We start from the raw sequence: 20,735 nt of genomic DNA, 5'->3' as shown, positions 1-20,735 counted from the left end.
GAATGTGTAAGAAAATCCTAAATTTTGAGTTGTCACCAAAACAGGCATAGAGGGGAAGTCTTTTAATGGGGGCACAGGTTCACATTAGAGGCTTTTTTTTCACTTTCTGTTTTGGTTATGGGACAGGAAGTGGAGGGAAATCCCCCCAATGGGAAACAGATGGTTAAAACAAAGCGACAGTTGTTAATAACCCTCCATTACTCTATACTTCAGAGATATGCAATTAGTGGATCGAGCTGTTACAAAACTACAAGCCCCATCATGCCTTTGCCTCTGGGTGTCATGCTTGTAGCTGTCAAAGTCTTGCTATGCCTTATGGGACTTGTAGTTCTGCAACAGCTGGAGGTCCGCTAATTGCATATCCCTGCTATACTTTAAAAAATTCTGCCTTTAATTCTACTTTACCTCCTTTCCACCCTTGACTGTGTTGCAATGTGCTACAACAGCACATTACTCAGAGTACCAAGATCTGCTTCATTCCACAATACCACAGAATGTAGCTACAACATCACAGGAGCAGAACCAACTAAAAACAAACATTCTTGTCTGAACAGCTGAAGAGAGGGAAGGCAAAAATATACAATTGTGTTTTGACTCTGCCATTCCCATTTCCTCCTGGACATTCTTGGTAAATTAAAAGCAGCGTGAACATTTTGCAAACTAACATGGTTTTTCTAACAATCACTTATATAGAAATTATGAGTAGAAAGGATCTTGTGTACCATGCTGAAGGCTATTCTGTGTTCAAGGACCAAAACAGAAATCACGTGTTTATTTTTTGATTTGTCATACTAAATCAGCCAGAATCAAAGCGTTTTATTGTGACAATCTTTTTTCACTTTTTTTTTGTGAGGCGTGTCTGCTCAGCATGTGGACATACATAATATTGTATTATCAGCATGTGTGTCTATGGCTTAATCTGTGAGATAAAGATTGTTGGATAAAATCTCCCTTATCCTTAAAGTCCAAAAAAAACCTGTTGATTCACAAGGGTTACTTGAAGGAGGACCTGTATTCAGAAATTAACCTATCTTGGTGGTCTTGCTGGGATGGATAAGTTGCAAGCAACAGAATACCTGAAATACTTAATTCCTTGGATAAATGGCTTCTGTAGATTCTGCTCACAAGTCCAGGTGTTTGAGCATGCAATCTCTTTTTAAAGATGGGATCAGTGATCAGGCTGTCCCCTGCAGAAGCATATTTTTGAGGATGGTATGTATTCATACACCGCAGCAAGTCTGTTAACATTTGATGACCCAACCACACTGATTGGAAAGATAGTATGTAAAGCCAAAAATGTGGAGTGCAGAAGAATTAAAACCTCTGTAAGGTTATTACTGCTACCTCGTGCTCCATTAGTGAGATTTACCCTCCCTTCCTGTCCAACTGACAACTTTTTACTAGACAGGAAGAGAAGGATAACCTGCAACAGACACTTATACAGACATAGAAATCTGACAGGGGTTTTAGCCTACCCCTATGCTCCCAGAAAATTCTAAATAACCACTTTAGCCCCTGGCCAATTCTGAGACTTCTCACATAGTCATGGCCAAAAATATTGGCACAGCTGCATTTCTGTCAGTGCACCACTTTGCTCAGAAAATTGTTACAATTACAAATGTTTAGGCATTCTCATGTTTATTTCTTTTGTTTGTATTGTATGGCACAAAAAAGTTGAGAAACAAGGAACAAAATCTGACACACTCCACGCAAAACTCCATAAATGGACTGGACAAAATTATTGGCACCTTCTTAATATTGTAACAAATAATTGCATTCCAAGTTTGTGATGCTCCTGTAATTTGTAATTAAACTCACCTGTATCAATTAACAGGTGCTAACAATATAGAAATCACACCAGCAACTAGTTAAAATGGTGAAAATTTTACTCAACCTTTCTGTTGTGTGTCTTTGTGTGCCACACGGAGCATGGAGAAGAGAAAGAGCAGCAAAGAATTGTCTGAGGATTTGAGAACAAAAAGTTGTGGCATGGACAATCTCAAGGTTACAAGTCCATCTCCTGTGCGCAACATTGTCAAGAAGTTTACAGCCCGTGGCGCACCTTAGCTAATCTCCCTGGATGTGGACAGAAGAGAAAGGTTGATCAAAGTTTGCAATGAAGGATTGTTCGAATGGTGGTTAAAGAACCTCCATCAACTTCCAGACAAATTCAAGCTGACCTTCAGGCACAGGGTACAACTGTGCCAGATCACTATATATGTCACCATCTGAATGAAAATGAACACTATGGTAGGAGACCTAGGTGGATCCCACTGCTGACACAAACATAAAAAAGCTAGATTGGAGTTTGCCAAAATTGTAACAAAATTACAGCTTTTTGGTAAAGCCCATCATTCTACTTTTTCAGAAAAAGAAATGAGGGCTTTAAAGAAAAAAATACGGTTCCTACAGTCAAACATGGAGGTTCACTGATGTTTTGGGGTTGCTTTGCTGCTTCAGGCACTGGATGTCCTGACTGTGTGCATGGCATTATGAAATCTGAATACTACCAAAGAATTCTGAGGTGCAATGTAGGGCCCAGTGTCAGAAAGTTGGGTCTCCGTCAGAGGTCATGACTCTTACAGCAGGACAATGGCCCAAAGCACATGTCAAAAAGCATCCAGAAATGGTATAAGACATCGTAGTGGAGAGTACTGAACTGGCCAGCAATAAGTCCAGATCTAAATCCTAAAGAGCACCTGTGGAGGGATCTCAAAACAGAAGGAACCCTTCCAATCTGAGAGACCTGGAGCAGTTGGCGAAAGAAGAGTAGTCCAAAATTCCAGTAGAGAGGTGTTAGAAACTCATTAATGGTTACAGGAAGCAATTGATTTCAGTTATTTTTTCCAAGGGGTGTGCTACCAAATATTAAATTGAGGTTGCCAATAATTTTGTCCAGTCCATTTTTGGAGTTTTGCGTGGAATGTGGTAGATTTGGCTTAATGTTTCTCCACTTTTTTGTGTCATACCAATACAAACAAAAGAAATAAACATGAGAATGCCTAAACATTTGTAATTGCAACAATTTTCTGGGTGAAGTGCTGTATTATCTAAAAGAAATGCAAGGGTGCCAATATTTTTGACCATGACTGTATATGTAAAAATCTACATTTTTTTGGTTGAAAATTACTTAGAACCCCCAAACATTAAATATATTTTTAAGCAGAGGCCGTACGTGGTATTTGCACAACAGTTTTTCAAATGTAGTTTGTTTTGAAAAAAAAAAACACTTTACTGAATTTTAGTGCACAAGAACACCATACAATACCCATTTTTTGGTAAAATACATAAGATGATGTTACACCGAGTAAATAGATACCAAACACGTCGCACTTTAAAACTGCGCATGTCAGTGGAATGATGACAAACTACGATACATTAAATTATCCATATACCACGCTTAAAAACCTTTTACAGGTTACTACTTTATGCTTGAATATATTTGTATTATTCGTTTTCAAGTAAAACAATAGGGGATACAAAATGAAGAAAAGGGTGAGGGAGAACAGTGGTAAACAAATACCGCAACGTTTGGCACATAACATGAAAATATACAGATGTAAGTAATAATCCTCAAAATTGTAAACCGTACCAAAAAGAGTTGTGATTTCTGCGTGGGTAGGCGCAGAAGTCATTAAACAGAAAGAAGGGAGGGTAAGGGAAAAACATGTACAGTGTATCTGACATAAATCACATTGAACTCTAAACGTAGTTGCTGGAAAGCGACTAATAGTAGTGTGATCTCTACCACACAAGGTCCCCATTCTCTGGGGATAATTAAGGCATGGAAATCCAGACCAAAGGATGACTCTTCATAAAGACAGTCTGCGTAGAAGTTTATCTGAGGAAGAATAATGGAGCTGGATATACCACAGTTGGAGGTGTTTGTTCCAAGTGTCACTCTCTCTAGCCTGCATCTCCTCCATGAGCATGCCATCATTGAGGATGTCAATCCACTTATGGAGGGGGGAACAACCTCTGATTTTCAGAACTTTGTGATCAGTTGACGTGCTGCCAACATAAAAAAAATTTGAGGAGGTTCATTTTGTGTGATTTAGCTGGGCCCGGTAGGATGGATAGGAGGGCCACCTTAGGGGAAAGGGGTGAAAGAGTCAAAATACATTTTGTTATAAACCTCAAAAATCAGTTTCCAGAAAGGGTGAACTCGACCGCATTCCCACCAAACATGGAGGTAGGTTCCTCTTCCTCCGTCAGCAAGTATCGGGAGAGTTGGGGAAAATTCTGTTAACAGTAACTGGATCTCTGTACCATCTAGAGAACAATTTGTAGTTCTTCTCCTGGGTGAAACTGGATATCGAAGACTTGTGAGACTCTAGGTCTCTGGACTATTTTCGTGTATAGGTGGGCAAGGTGTTATATGTATGAGAAAGAATCTCTTTGTATATTAGATATAAAGTATGCCTAGGGACCTGAGAAAGACCATACATTCCCTCAAAAGTCATGGGGGCTCTATGTATCTGGCCAGATAAGTGTAGGGTGTTACAGAATTTTGTCAAGGACATCATAGATAACCAGTCAGGCGTGGGGGATTGGTGCCCTACATGGGGTTGAAAACGGCAGGTTATCACTTTAGATTTACACAGGTCTGGTGCTAGATACATGTTTACATATGAGTGTGGGACCAACGCGTGGGTTTGCCTTTGCATGTGAGTACGGGGGGATGGGGGTACTTTAAAAAATGGGACAGGAAGGCGACGGAAGGACCCCTTTCTGCCTCCTGTAAAAGAGCTCCAGCGGCTAGAACTGCTTTTACGTTAAACTGCATCACCGGCTGAAAAACAAAAGATACCGGGATAATGCCTGTAGCTGCTGGTATAACCCCTTCAACCTCGCAACATACGGGTATGGAGGCTGACAAGGAACAAAAAAAGTATCACAGTCTGTATAGCTGTTGGAGAATTCTTCTTACCGCCTGTCGTCGGTAGGACAGAAAAATTAGGGAAAATCTTTCTAATGGAGCTCTGTATAGCAGTAAGAACCTGACAGGAGTTCTAACCTTCTGCACCCCCATCCAAAGCAGCGTTTTGGCTTTTTGACATATGTTTATTGTGAATTAATGTAGAGTCATGGGTACAATTGGATGAATTATTTCTGGAGAAAGAGCTGGACATCCTTATAAATAATATACATAATGATAGCATGCAATGCCAATATGCAGTTTCTAAAGCCAGAAATATACTCTCTTGTATTAAGAGAAATAAATGCCACAGAAAAAGAAATGATTTTGTTCCTGTAGAAAGCATTGGTAAGACCTGCATCTGCAGTGCATACTCAAGTTTTGGGCACTAGTTCAGAAAAATAAAAATGTTGTGGAACTGGTCAAGGTGAAGGGACAGCAGCTACAGCACATAAACTAGGGACATGGAGGACCTCCACTATGTGAAAAGAATAAATAAACTGTTATTTACTAATGAGAAGAGAACAGAAGGGATGGCATTTTTACCTTGTACAGATGATATTAAGTGTTGAATTGTGTTCCACGGTAAATGATTCTAGCATTTTCATTGAATTATAGTGCCTTGAAAAAATATTCATACTCCTTGAAATTTTCCAGATTTTGTCATGTTACAACCAAAAACGTAAATGTGTTTTTATGGGATTTTATGTGATAGACCAACACAAAGTGGCACATAATTGTGAAGTGGAAGGAAAATGATAAATGGTTTTCAACATTTTTTTGCAAATAAATATCTGAAAAGTATGGCATGCATTTGTATTCAGCCCCCCCTGGGTGTATACTTTGTATAAGTCGTTTTGGGTATGTCTCTACCAGCTTTCCATATCTAGAGAGTGAAATGTTTGCCCATTCTTCTTGGCAAAATAGCTCAAGCTCTGTCAAATTGGATGGAGAACATCTGTAAACAATTTTCAAGTCTTGCCACAGATTCTCAATTGAATTTAGGTATGGATCTTGATTGGGCCATTTTAACACATTAATATGTACCTTGATCTAAACCATTCCATTGTAGCTCTGGCTGTATGTTTAGGGTCGTTGTCCTGCTGGAAGGTGAACCTCCACCCCAGTCAAGTCGTTTGCAGGCTCTAACAGATTTTCTTCTAAGATTGCCCTGTATTTAGTTCCATATATCTTCCCATCAACTCTGACCAGCTTCCCTGTCCCTGCTGAAGAAAAACAGCCTCACAACATGATGCTGCCACCACCAAGTTTCACGGTGGGGATGGTGTGTTCAGGGTGATGTGCAGTGTTTTCCACCACACATTGGTGTACGTTTATTAAACTGAGTAGTTTTCTCTCAATTCACTTCTCTGAGGAAAATTATCTCCTCTGCAACCTGTTTATGAATCTGAGAACTTCTGTTCTCAGAGGGAGAACAGAGGAGAAGTTTTTCTGAAAACATCCCAGATCCATGTAAAAGTGGATGGACTGCCTGTAATCTCGTAAAATATTGTGAGATTATAGTGCAGCCGAGTTTAAAAAGTGAAGCCAAAGTTTAAAAGAACATGTATAGACATATGAATATGATCATATATATATATATATATATATATATATATATATATATATATATATATATATATATATATGTATATATATATATATATATATATATATATATGTATATATACAGTGCCTTGCAAAAGTATTCACCCCCCTTGGCATTTTTCAAGTTTTGTTGCCTCACAACCTGGAATTAACATGGATTGTTTGAGGATTTGCATCATTTAATTTACAGAACATGCCCACAACTTTGAAGATTTTTTTTTATTGTGAAGCAAACAACAAATAGGACAAAATAACAAAAAGTCAATGTGCATAACTATTCACCCCCCTAAAGTCAATACTTTGTAGAGCCACCTTTTGTGGCTATCACAGCTCCAAGTCACTTTGGATAAGTCTCTATGAGCTTGCCACATCTTACCACTGGGATTTTTGCCCATTCCACCTTGCAAAACTGCTCCAGCTCCTTCAAGTTGGATGGTTTGTGCTTGTGGACAGCAATCTTTAAGTCTGACCACAGATGTTCTATTGGATTGAGGTCTGGGCTTTGACTAGGCCATTCCAACACATTTACATGTTTCCCCTTAAACCACTCAAGTGTTACTTTAGCAGTGTGTTTGGGGTCATTGTCCTGCTGGAAGGTGAACCTCCATCCTAGCCTCAAATCACACACAGAGTGGTACAGGTTTTGCTCAAGAATATCCCTGTATTTAGCACCATCCATCTTTCCCTCAACCCTGACCAGTTTCCCAGTCCCGAGTGCTGAAAAACATCCCCACAGCATGATGCTGCCACCACCATGTTTCACTGTGGGGAAGGTGTTCTTTGGGTGATGTGATGTGTTGGGTTTGCTCCAGACATAGCGTTTTCTTTGATGGCCAAAAAGTTCAATTTTAGTCTCATCAGACCAGAGCACCTTCCTCCATACATTTTGGGAGTCTTCCACATGCCTTTTTGCAAACTCAAAATGTGCTAATTTGTTTTTTGCTGAAAGTAATGGCTTTCTTCTGGCCACTCTGCCATAAAGCCCAACTCTGTGGAAGGTTCGGCTTATTGTCTTCCTATGTACAGATACTCCAGTCTCAGCTGTTGAACTCTGCAGCTCCTCCAGGATTAGCTTAGGTCTCTGTGGTGCCTCTTTGATTAATGCCCTCCTTGCCCGGTCCTTGAGTTTTGGTGTGCGGCCGCCTCTTGGCAGGTTTGCTGTTGTGAGAACAAAGAATAAAATTCAGATATTGTTGCGCTACTATAAAAAAGAAATTAAATAACAAATATAGCAGCCAGCATCAACAATGTCGTGACAATGTGAAAAGTACTAGAATAAAAATGCAGCGCTAAACATAAATATCAATATTGGCTAACACATTATAAATGTGTAACAATCAAACATGCAACGTGATGGTGTGAAAGCCATATGTAGAAAAAAAATGATTCTCATAGAATGAAATTGCAGTTCATGACCATATGAATGTCCAACTGAGTAAACATTCTAGTCATATAGATGTCCAATAATGTAAACAATATGTGTTCTAAATAAACGTGAAAATTGTCAAGGATGCCATGCAGGTCACAGAGGTAATAATCCGGTACTCTGTGTCCCCAGATGAAAAATAGTAGGAGCAAATACGCTTACCGGAACAGGTGGACACGTTTGCCATATGGCTAGGTGTCATACAGGCTTGTGGATCAACCGATCCAGATGGATGCTTAATGGAGAGGCGTGTGCGGCAGGTTCCACTGGTTCCTTTGTGGCGATCATAAACGACCTGGGGAAGTCGGATCTTCTGAGTCTAGATGTAGACACCTCCCCGGCAAATGTATGGCCAAAAGGTATAACTTTCACTCAGCCAGTGTAGGGACATGCAAAAGGAGAAGACCCCACATAGTGCTTAAATCCATAAAAACAGGTTTATTGCAAACCAAACAGAATAAAGGTCCAGATAACAGCAATCGGAGTTAAAAGTGATCACAGTGAGAATAGCGTGGTACCAGAAACAAATAGCTAATCGCAACCTGACATGTTTCAGACTAGAGGTCCTTCTACTGGGGCATATTGATATATATGCCCCAGTAGAAGGACCTCTAGTCCGAAACATGTCGGGTTGCGATTAGCTATTTGTTTCTGGTACCACGCTATTCTCACTGTGATCACTTTTAACTCCGATTGCTGTTATCTGGACTTTTATTCTGTTTGGTTTGCTGTTGTGCCATGTTCTTTCCATTTGGTTATGATAAATTTGATGGTGCTCCTGGGGATCATCAAGGATTTGGATATTTTTTTATAACCTAACCCTGACTTGTACTTCTCAACAACATTGCCCCTTACTTGTTTGGAGAGTTCCTTGGTCTTCATGGCAGTGTTTGGTTAGTGGTGCCTCTTGCTTAGGTGTTGCAGCCTCTGGGGCCTTTCAAAAAGGTGTGTATATGTAATGACAGATCATGTGACACTTAGACTGCACACAGGTGGACATCTTTCACTAATTATGTGACTTCTGAAGGTAATTGGTTGCACCAGAGCTTTTTATGGGCTTCATAACAAAGGGGGTGAATACATACGCACATGCCAATTATCTTTTTTTTTTTATTTCTGAAAAATAGTTTTATGTATATATTTTTTTAATTTTACTTCACCAACTTAGACCATTGTGTTCTGATCCATCACATGTAATTCTGATAAAAACATTGAACTAAAGGCTGTAATGTAACAAAATAGGTAAAAAGCCAAGGGGGTGAATACTTTTGCAAGGCACTGTATGTGTGTGTGTGTATATATATATATATATATATATATATATATATATATATATATATATATATATATGCACAGTATCTCACAAAAGTGAGTACACCCCTCACATTTGTAAATAAGTGAGTGTACAGCTTGTATAACAGTGTAGATTTGCTGTTCCCTCAAAATAACTCAACGCACAGCCATTAATGTCTAAAACGCTGGCAAAGTGAGTACACCCCTAAGTGGAAATGTCCAAATTGTGTCCAAAGTGTTAATATTTTGTTTGGCCACCATTTTTTTCCAACACTGCCTTAACCCTGGAAAGAAGAAAGAAATGGCTGCACATCCAGAACTTCCAATTACCTTTTATTTTGTTTCACAAAGATGACACCAAAGACACCAAACTGTGGTCACGTAGACGCGTTTCACACATATATCTTGTGCTTAGTAATGATTAAGAACAAGATGTATGTGTGAAAAGCGTCTACGTGACCACAGTTTGGTGTCTTTGGTGTTATGTTTGTGAAACAAAATGAAAGGCAATCGGAAGTTCTGGATGTGCAGCCATTTCTTTCTTCTTTCCAAGTTTCCCACGGAGGTGGGCCGGGGCTAGCACTCTGCAAGATACTCCAATCAACCTTATCTTTGTACACCTGGAGCAGCAGTTCTTTTTCTTGTATACTGCTTTAACCCTCTTGAGCATGGAGTTTCTCACCAGAGCTTCACAAATTGCCACTGGAGTCCTCTTCCACTCCTCCATGACGACATCACAGAGCTGGTGGATGTTAGAGACCTTGCACTCCCACACCTTCTGTTTGAGGATGCCCCACAGATGCTCAATAGGGTTTGGGTCTGGAGACATGCTTGGCCATTCCATCACCTTTACCCTCAGCTTCTTTAGCAAGGCAGTGTTCAACTTGGGGTGTGTTTGGGGTCATTATCTTGTTGGAATACTCCCCTGTGGCCCAGTCTCCGAAAGGAGGGGATCATGCTCTGCTTCAGTATGTCACAGTACACGATGGCATTCATGGTTCCCTCAATGAAATGTAGCTCCCCAGTGCCGGCAGCACTCATGCAGCCCCAGACCATGCAACTCCCACCACCATGCTTGACTGTAGGCAAGACACACTTGTCTTTGTACTCCTCACCTGACACCATCCGAACAAAATAAGTTTATCTTGGTCTCATCAGACCACAGGACATGGTTCCAGTAATCCATGTCCTTAGTCTGCTTGTCTTCAGCAAACTGTTTGCGGGCTTTCTTGTGCATCATCTTTAGAAGAGGCTTCCTTCTGGGACGACAGCCATGCAGACCAATATGATGCAGTATGCGGCGTATGGTCTGAGCACTGACAGGCTGACCCCCCACCCCTTAAACCTTTGCAGCAATGCTGGCAGCATTCATATGTCTATTTCCCAAAGACAACCTCAGGATAAGACGCTGAGCATGTGCACTCAACTTCTTTGGTCGACCATGGCGATGCCTGTTCTGAGTGGAACCTGTCCTGTTAAACCGCTGTATGGTTTTGACCACCGTGCTGCAGCTCAGTTTCAAGGTCTTGGCAATCTTCTTATAGCCTAGGCCATCTTTATGTAGAGCAACAATTATTTTTTTCGGATCCTCAGAGAGTTCTTTGCCATTAGGTGCCGTGTTGAACTTCCAGTCACGAGTATGAGAGAGTCAGAGTGATAACACCAAATTTAACTCACCTGCTCCCTATTCACACCAGAGACCTTGTAACACTAGTGAGTCACATGACATCGGGCAGGGAAACTGGCTAATTGGGCCCAATTTTGTTGCCAGCGGTTTAGACATTAATGGCTGTGTGTTGGGTTATTTTGAGAGGACAGCAAATTACACTGTTATACAAGCTGTACACTCACTACTTTACGTTGTAGCAGTGTCATTTCTTCAGTGTTGTCACATGAAAAGATATAATAAAATATTGACAAAAATGTGAGGGGTGTACTCACTTTTGTGAGACTGTGTGTGTGTGTGTGTGTGTGTGTATATATATATATATTATCAAATGGGATTTCTGCACTTAAAATGTATTAGAAAAAGACATCAATTCAGGTTCCATTCAGTGTCAAATGCATGACGATTTCGGGCTGTTCAGATAACGACCTTCTTCGGAACAAGACACATACAATAATGGTGATCTTTACAAGCATATATATACATTTTTCTCTCATACGGGATCAATTAATTAATCATTCAATGCCAATAAGGCTAATTAACAAATAGAAAAATGTGGACATATGTGGAACCATGGGTCATCAGGTGCTATCGCTTTTCTCATTACATTCGATATGCACTAAAGAAGAACAAACACATATAGTGAATATATATATATATATATATATATATATATATCCAGCTATTTTTACCCTGTTTTATTTTTTCCCCTTTTTTTGGTTTAAACTTGCAAAAATAATGATATTCATTATCGTTTTCTTTAAAATAGCTGGTCATATATACAGTATAAATTCACTTCTCTTCTCATGAGTAAATAACAGTTTATGTATTGACACTGAATAGAACTTGAACTGATGTCTCTTTCTAATAAATTTTAAGTGCAGCAATCCTATTTGATTTTTTCTATATATGGCCTGTGGAAGGGCCTGATTGCTTAGCACTGCTACATTGGATCGTGTGCACTCTACCCTCAGCACCAGTGGGTTAAAAATTAATATAAACAATAAATATATATATATATATATATATATATATATATATATATATATATATATTGTTTATATTAATTTTTAACCCACTGGTGCTGATATATAGAAAGAAGGAAGCCTCTATTCCTCTATTCGCACCAGCTTCTCTCCCAGATTCTCCAACTCTGAGCTGGAGAATCTGTGAGGGAGATATTTCAGTGTAACGGCCAGTGAGATCTTCAGATCTCACTTTTTATAAACTGCCCAGAACTGTTGTGTATTGTGATGGGAGGTAGAGAACATGTTCTCTGCTTCTCATCTCAGCTACATAAACCGGTACACACCAGAGACCAGCATAACGGCTTTTCTCTGTTTCATAAACGGACACCATAGCATTTTGCTTTTAGGCCAAACAGTTTAATTTTGGTCTCATCTGACCAGAGCACCTTCTTCCACATGTTTGCTGTGTCCCCCACATGGCTTCTCGCAAATTGAAAACTGGACTTCTTATGGATTTCTTGACACTCTTCCATAATGGCCGGTAGGGTTGTCCCGATACCGATACTAGTATCGGTATCGGCACCGATACCGAGCATTTGCCCAAGTACTTGTACTTGGGCAAATGCTCCCAATGCTTCCCCGATACCTGGAAGACAGCTGTGATCAGCGCGTGGGGGAGTTACAAGATTCTCCCCCAGCGGCTTTCACCAGCTTTAGTGACACAGCGGTGATCGCTCACCGCTGACTGTCACTGCATCCTCCTCCATGCCCCCTCCGTTCCTCTGTGCCTCTCCGCTGTCCCCTGCATTCCTCTCTCCTTATCTGTCCCCCTCCGTTCTGCTCTCCTTATCTGTCCCCTCCGTTCTGCTCTCCTTATGTGTCCCCTCCGTTCTGCTCTCCTTATCTGTCCCCCTCCGTTCTGCTCTCCTTATCTGTCCCCCTCCGTTCTGCTCTCCTTATCTGTCCCCCTCCGTTCTGCTCTCCTTATCTGTCCCCTCCGTTCTGCTCTCCTTATCTGTCCCCTCCGTTCTGCTCTCCTTATCTGTCCCCTCCGTTCTGCTCTCCTTATCTGTCCCCTCCGTTCTGCTCTCCTTATCTGTCCCCCTCTGTTCTGCTCTCCTTATCTGTCCCCTCCGTTCTGCTCTCCTTATGTGTCCCCTCCGTTCTGCTCTCCTTATCTGTCCCCCTCCGTTCTGCTCTCCTTATCTGTCCCCCTCCGTTCTGCTCTCCTTATCTGTCCCCCTCCGTTCTGCTCTCCTTATCTGTCCCCTCCGTTCTGCTCTCCTTATCTGTCCCCTCCGTTCCTCTCTCCTTATCTGTCTCCCTCCGTTCTCCCCCTCCGTTCCTCAGTCCCCCTCCTCCTTCCTTTGTGTATGGATAGAGTCAGCTGACTCTGTCCATTCACATAACTGAAACATTGTAATCTCCTGTGATTACAATGTGTCAGTTTATGAATGGAGAGAAGCTGCTGTCTTCTCTCCATTCATTCTCAGTGCAGCTGACGCTGCAGAGAAAGGGACTGGGGAATCTCTATCCTCTGTCTCAAGGGGGAGATATCAGAGGTCTGTTAAGACCCCTGATATCTCACCAAAGCCCCCCAAAAGGGCTGATTAAAAAAAAAACAAAAAAAAAAAAAAACAATAAAGAATGAAAAAAATATTATTGTAAAAAATAAAAGTTGTAAATAAATAAAAAAAAAAACACACACACACATACACCGTTCACCCCCCCCCCCCCCCCCCCCCCCCCAAAAAAAGCAAGCACTGTTAAAAAAAAAAAAAAAAAAAAACACTGTCACGTGACATTTAAAAAAAAAGTATCGGTAATCGGTATCGGCGAGTACTTAAAAGAAAGTATCGGTACTTGTACTCAGTCCTAAAAAAGTGGTATCGGGACAACCCTAATGGCCGGATTTGTAGAGTGCATAACTAATAGTTGTCCTGTAGACAGATTCTCCCACCTGAGCTGTGGATCTCTGCAGCTCTTCCAGAGTTACCATGGACCTCTTGGCTGCTTCTCTGATTAATGCTCTCTTTGCCCGGCCTGTCAGTTTAGGTGGACGGCCATGTCTTGGTAGGTTTGCAGTTTTGCCATACACTTTCCATTTTCACATGATGGATTAAACAGTGCTCCGTGAAATGTTCAAAGCTTGGGATATTTTTTTTATAACCTAACCCTGCTTTAAACTTCTCCACAACTTTATCCCTCACCTGTCTGGTGTGTTCCTTGGCCTTCATGATGCTGTTCGTTCACTAAGGTTCTCTAACAAACCTCTGAGGGCTTCACAGAACAGCTATTTACTAATTAGGTGGCTTCTGAAGGCAGTTGGTTCCACTAGATTTTAGTTAGGTGTATCAGAGTAAAGGGGGCTGAATACAAATGCACACCATGCTTTTCCGATATTTATTTGTAAAAAAAATTTGGAAACCATTTATAATTTTACTTCCACTTCACAATTATGTGCCACTTTGTGTTGGTCTATCACAGAAAAATTCCAATAAAATACATTTACATTTTTGGTTGTAACATGACAAAATGTGGAAAATTTCAAGATGTATGAATACTTTTTCAAGGCACTGAACTTCTCAAAAATGGTTGCGTGTGTTTCTAACAGTCCAAAATATAGATTCCTACTTGATCTTAGATAATACATACTAGAACTTTGAACCCAGGTGATTATCTAAATGATCGAAGGGGACTTTTTCCCCTTTATTGGTGCAAATTGGATGAATCTTTGAGGGGGTGAAGCAACTAGAGGTAAAGACCTTGGTCATTAGGTACTTGGCATGAGACCCATATAGTGGGAGTATTATTGATTTGTAAAAGGAAATAGCAGTAACCTCTACTAACCGTATGTATTATGTACCAAATCTTACTGTCTTCTGCAGTACGTCTTCAGTTTCCAATCAAACCTGTAACAAGTCCAGTCTCTGACCATTATTTCCTCTAGTTTGACTACAATTTCTGGCTGTAATGTCATCTCTAGCAGAGGCGTAACTACAACTTTCAGGGCCCCCCTGACCTCTGGTCCTGGGCCTGGATCCCTTTACTCTCATTGTGGGGCCCTTTATTAGGGTCTCACAGCGGCCTCCTTTCTGCCATCATGGTGGTAGAACATCAGGGCCAAGTCCTAAGTGCACCTTTTGTGAACCCTGGTAGTTCTGCCTCCGTGTTCCACCTGCATTTAGGTACTGCCATAAATGTGATAGATTTTACCGGCATGTAAGACCTGCACTCCCAGCATCTGAAAGGCTTTTAAACAGCATGTTACTGACAGGCTCAGTGAGCGGACACTGAGCAGATCACCTATGAGAACCAACATACCCATTGCCGACTCCAGGAATATGAGCTGCAGTGGTGCAGGAGGAGAGCTCTGACAGCAGGTGGCTCACATTGGGGACACTGATGGAGGTTGGAATGTCAGACTGGCAGCATTGGGCTAGCAGGGGTGGGGAGTGGTGGGGGGGGCCAAGTCAGGAGGCAGTTATCAGTAACAGAAGAGCCGATGCAAGAATTTTTGTCTACACAGGCGAAGGTGCATTTCGATTTTTGATGCTCTTCCACTCCACCATTCACCTGCCACCCCTCTCCCCTCCACAATACAACCCCCACCCCTACTGTCCACAGCCACGCTGGGACCTCCTTCACATTATGCCTGTGTTTGTGATGGGGTGCAACATGAAGGACGTCTCTTCAAATCCCCCCAGAACAATCCATCCCCACCCAATCCCCCTCTCAGCAAAAATCCTCTCCCCACCTCTAGCACAGATCCGGTCCTCCCTTCCAGCAGAACCCCCTCATCCTGGGTCAAATCTGCTCCCCCCCCCCCCCCAATCCTCCCCAGCACGAATCCTCTTTCCCCTATGCCAGCATAAGTACTCTCCCCAGTTCTGTCACAAATCCTACTACCCAAATCCCCTTTCTCAGTACAAACCCCCCAAAACACAAATTATCTCCCCTTCTAATACAAATCCATACTTCCCAACTGTCCTGGTTTTGGTGGGACCTTTCTGAGATACAAATGAAATCCTGTGTATCCGGATTAAGGGTCTGTGAGGGAAACCTGCGTTTTGTGTGCATTTCCCACACTTCTTTCAAAATGCACTGCCATAGCAATCTACAATGGGCGTACCTCTTCACGCTGTGCCTCCTGGTAGTCATGTGATCCGAAAACTCCTGATTGCTTGCAGTGATCGGGAGCTTTCAGTTAGACACCGGTAACTGTGAAGGGGGTGCTCAAGGCGCGCACATCACTACTGATCACAATTCATGCAAATATGCGGCCTCATCTGTGCCAAGGCCCAGGTGCCGAGAGGCCGCATATTTATGTGTGGCAATGGATTAATGATTACCAAAATGCAGGTCACAAATGCAGTGTTTGCCTGCACCACAATGTTTGATCAACAGTACCATGCGATCCAGTTTCTGTGCGTTTTGTAAAGCAGTGCATGCACATGCTCAGTGCAGACCGACAAGATTTCAGCCCATTAAAATGAAAGGGCTGAAATCACACAGCACCTGGAAGGCATGTGAATTGCAAAGGAAAGCACAGCGCGTTCCTATATGATTTGTGGTGTGAACAGGCCCTGAGTCTTGGGGTCCAGTGCCAAAAAAAAGTTCAGGCACTTGGCTCCACTAACTTGCCTGACGGGGGCACTAGCATAGGTGCACAGAATCCCAGAAACCATGATTGTCCCCTCAATAGCAGCCTGTTTGTCTTTAAAGAAGGGGGAAGGAGCAAGTTATCAAAGAAGAATACTTGCAGTGATTTGGGGGGGATAAGAGGATGCTTTATGTGCTAGGGGGCACTTTGGGAGGGGAGAGAAATTGTGCTAAAAAAATCTGACCCTCCCATCACACGTTTTCTTCCCACCCCAAAGTGCCCCCCAGCACATAAAGCATCCTCTTATCCCCCTCAAATCACTGCAATTCTTCTTCTTTGACAACTTGCCCCTTCTCTGAGTTCCCCTTCCCCTGCCAGTGCCAAGCATAAAGATTCAGTACAAACCTTAGATCAGCATGTCCGTTCTGTTGATGCTGAGTGCTGTGTCCATTTTCCTCCCCCTCCTTCTCCTTTCTCTGACATCCGAGCCGAGGAAAGGGGGGAGGGGACTTCAGTCCGTGTGTTAGTGTAAGGGTGGGCAGAAGGGGGGACACAGGGAGAGATGCCATACAGTGTAATCACAGCGTGTGGGAACAGAAACACCCCACACACGCTGCAAGCCAATCACTGGAGCCATCAGAGGTGAGAGAACCAGCAGCCGCTACACCAGGTGCCGGACCAGAAGTCTTTCGTGCGGTCTTGGGGCCCCCTTACAGTGGCGGGATTTGCCAGGGCCCAGTCGCAAGTGTGACTGTTGCGACCCTGGTTGTTCCGCCACTGATCTCTAGCATTACATATAGTGAACATTGTGTGTGACCCTTTGGTGGTGTCAGAGACCTCAGTCAAGGCACTTGATAACCTTACACACTGACAACCACTGATGGATTCTTTTTTCTTTTTTTTTTTTCATGTCAGAACTTGATGGACTTTTTGTTAATCTAGCTGAGTTTGCCTCTAGATGGTGTTGTACACATCTTTGATAGAACATGACAAACTGTAAATGCTAATGTAAACTTTCTAGCAGGCAAGGCACAGGATGTGTTTCTGTCCACATGGGACTGAATAAGTGGCCATGTGCAAAAACCTGCCGTGTATAGATTGGTGTAATAGTGGCCTGTGGTTAGGATTAAAATGTTTGGTACATAATGCACTTTAACAGGGCAAGGATGACTGCCATTCATTGATTTTTTTTTTTTTTTTTCATTGACATGTCTTATCTGTTTATATACATTATACTCCTTGTGTTAGTGTATACCATAAAATGTATGTAAACATGTATGACCTTCTCTATACATATCTCCCAACTTTTTGAGAAGGGAATGAGGGACACCTATCAGCAAAAGTATGTAGGACACACCCCTTGCCATGCCCCTTAAAGTAGAATTGTACAAAAAAACAAGATTGGTTGAACCCACAAGTGCTTTTTTTTACCACTACTATTCCTTTATATTGGCTTTTGGAATTCACAGATGCAGCAATTTAGAAATCAGATGAAAGGTTTAGCACTGGAAAACACTTTTTGATAGATAAAAAGTGCATTTTATATACAACTATATAGATCAGACCAAAATGAGGGACAAATGAGGAGGAATGAGGGACAGAGGGACATTGCTCCAAATCAGGGACAGTCCCTCGAAATCAGGGATAGTTGGGAGTTATGTCTATATATTGTAATCATCGGTAGCTTATAGCAGTATTTTGTTTGTGAGCAGGCATGGGGTGGAGAAAGAAACATGTATTTGGTATGCTTTTCTTTGGCACCATCTAGTGGCCCTTTTACAGCTGTACACTCATAGAAAAGATTTGTACTGCAATCTTCATCAGTTTTCACACTTGAAAGAATGTAAACCATTTCTTTTTATAGATAATTAATTTTATTCATGTTTCATGTTGTTATCCGAGAAATTCTTTAAAAGCTAGCAGTTTTGAATGTTCTGATTTTCATTTCCAGGCTCCACCCTTCAAAAAAAGAAAATTGGAGAAGCCACGCAAGCCCATGTTGTTTACTGTGCTGGAGACCACCGTGCTAATGCTGAAGGAAAAATTGAATGGCTCCCAGAACCCAACTCCCAGCTATGTGGCTGTGGTCACAGGCTTTCTGAAAAAGATTCTTACAGATCTAAAGGTGAAAACCTTTGTGGACAGCTGTGAGCAAGAAAAGACATAGACGGCATCTAGTGCCAAGCTGCAGCTTTCAGAACAAGCGCAATAGATCTTTGTAATAGTAAAAAGAAAGGAATAGAATCAAGGGAGAAAGAAATAATTTTGGCTGTGTAGAAAGCATTAGTATGACCTCATCTTGAATATGCAGTTCAGTTTTCTGAGAACAGTAATACATGTAATTAGGGGCATGATGGACTTCAACTATGATGAAATATTAAACAAACTGAAATTATTCACGTTTAGGTGGATATGATCATCTTGTGAATACATAAATGGTCCATATAGCATTCCTAATGCAAATGTTGCAGAAAATTAAGGAGTGCTCTATGCCTGGAGGAAAAGAGGTTTAACCTCCACAGAGAAAATGGATTGTTTAGAGCTGGCCCTAGCAAACTAATTAGAAGGTGTTAAAAAGGCTGTGTTGGTAAAGGCAAAAAAGAAATACCAGTGTGACTTATTGATGCTATTACCTTTGATCAGGAGGGATTTTTTTTTTCAACCTTGAGGTTTTTGTTTGCCTTCCTCTGTTTTACTGTGGGTTTAGGGTTCTAAGGATGTAAGGTTTTTTTTTTTTTTTTTTTTTGTCTTTCGTTTAATCCGGATGAACATGTGCCCTTTTCCCTTAACAATATTATCATCTGGACAAAAAAAAAATATTTATACAATATTTTGTAATCTTCTTTTGAGCCTGCAGGTGCAGCTCTTGGTTCCTTTTCCTATATTTATAATCCCTTTCTCATGTAATAAATGTTTGTTGTAAACATAACAAAAAAAAGTGATATAAAGCATCAGTTTCAAATCTTACAAATGTGGTAACAAGTTCTGAAATGATAAAATCTGTCAATAAACAAAACGACAGTGAAAAAAAAAAAAACGAAATAGGGAGAAGAATAACTTATGGATGACTGTCAGTTTAAGTGCACCACCATTGGGGGTATTTCACAGGTGGATAAAGTATCAAATTAAGATTGTGTGTAGAGATATTTAAACCTGATTTTCTTTATCCAATAGGTTGAGCATAAATCTATGCCTTGTGGGAAAGAAGAAGAGAGCTTATTTCTTACAGCAATTGAAAACTCCTGGGTCCATAACCGCAGAAAGAAAAGGAACCAAATGAGACAGCTTAAAGAGTTGCCTCGTGCTCCTGAGGAGGATTTCATGCACATGAGCAAAATGGAAACGCCAACACTAAAGGTAGATTCACGGCAAGTTGTCCAAACACCAGAGGCATCTGGAGCCCCTGAGGAGCCCCTGAAAAGTAAATCTACTCCAGACTTCAGTAGTGCAACATCTGCATCTTCCGATCCAGACCCCATGCAACATCCAGAAGATACCAATCCAGAGTCTATTGAGGAGGATACCTTGGCATTATCTGACGAAGCCAAGGACACCTCTCACTCTCAGAATACTGAAACGGATGATCATGATTCCTCTAAAGAACTGCACCAGATTACAGGAGAGGGGTCACAGCCAGTTCAGGGCAATTGTTCTCCTTTTCTTTTTAAATGCTTGCTGAATGTAAAGAAGGAGGCTCCTAATGTATTGGTTGAAATGTACTGGGTGGAGGGACAAAACAAGGACTTAATGAACCAGCTGTGCACCTACCTTCGCAATCAACTTTGTAGACTTGCAAGCAGCTAGCTTCTTATCCATGAAGAGAGAAATCTATTTTTTTTTCTTTATTTGTGACATTTTTATGCAATTATTAAATTCTTTTTGGTCATTCACACCAATACTTTTATACTTCTCATGGTCTTCAGCTTGTCAGATATAAAGATCAATTTGTGCCATATGCTTTGTGATTCTAGCAGATGAATAAAGCATCACTTGCTATAATCATGTGGTTTGTGGTCTCTTCATTCTTAGAAGCTGTAAAAAATCTGCTAGAAAAAGTTGCCATTTTAAAATATTCTATTTAAAATAGTGGTATTGGGGTAAGAATTGTTGGAGTCAGGTGTGGAACCCTTGGCCAGTACAGGTGCTTACAATTAATTTCAAGAATTTTTATTTCTTTCTCTTCTATTGACTGACACAGGAAGTTTGTCACCTTCAGGTTACAGTATACCACAGGAGGTTTAGACTGTAAGTCA

The 20,735-nt window shown here is 41.3% G+C and overlaps 1 protein-coding gene across 4 annotated transcripts in view; it reads left to right on the top strand.

The window, feature by feature from the left end:
• Nucleotides 1-20,481, top strand: part of METTL16 (methyltransferase 16, RNA N6-adenosine) — a 193,340-nt gene extending 172,859 nt beyond the window's left edge. For all 4 annotated transcript variants that reach the window (XM_073616698.1, XM_073616702.1, XM_073616699.1 and 1 more), the window contains exons 9-10: nt 18,434-18,607; nt 19,657-20,481. In XM_073616698.1, the coding sequence (XP_073472799.1) occupies nt 18,434-18,607; nt 19,657-20,286 (804 nt within the window). In that variant the 3' untranslated portion in view covers nt 20,287-20,481. The remainder of the gene's footprint in view (nt 1-18,433; nt 18,608-19,656) is intronic.
• Nucleotides 20,482-20,735: the final 254 nt, after the last annotated feature.

This window comes from Aquarana catesbeiana, linkage group LG02, assembly GCF_042186555.1.
Source record: "Aquarana catesbeiana isolate 2022-GZ linkage group LG02, ASM4218655v1, whole genome shotgun sequence".
Classification (NCBI taxonomy): Eukaryota; Metazoa; Chordata; class Amphibia; order Anura; family Ranidae; genus Aquarana; species Aquarana catesbeiana.
This window is presented reverse-complemented; position numbering and strand designations above follow the sequence as displayed.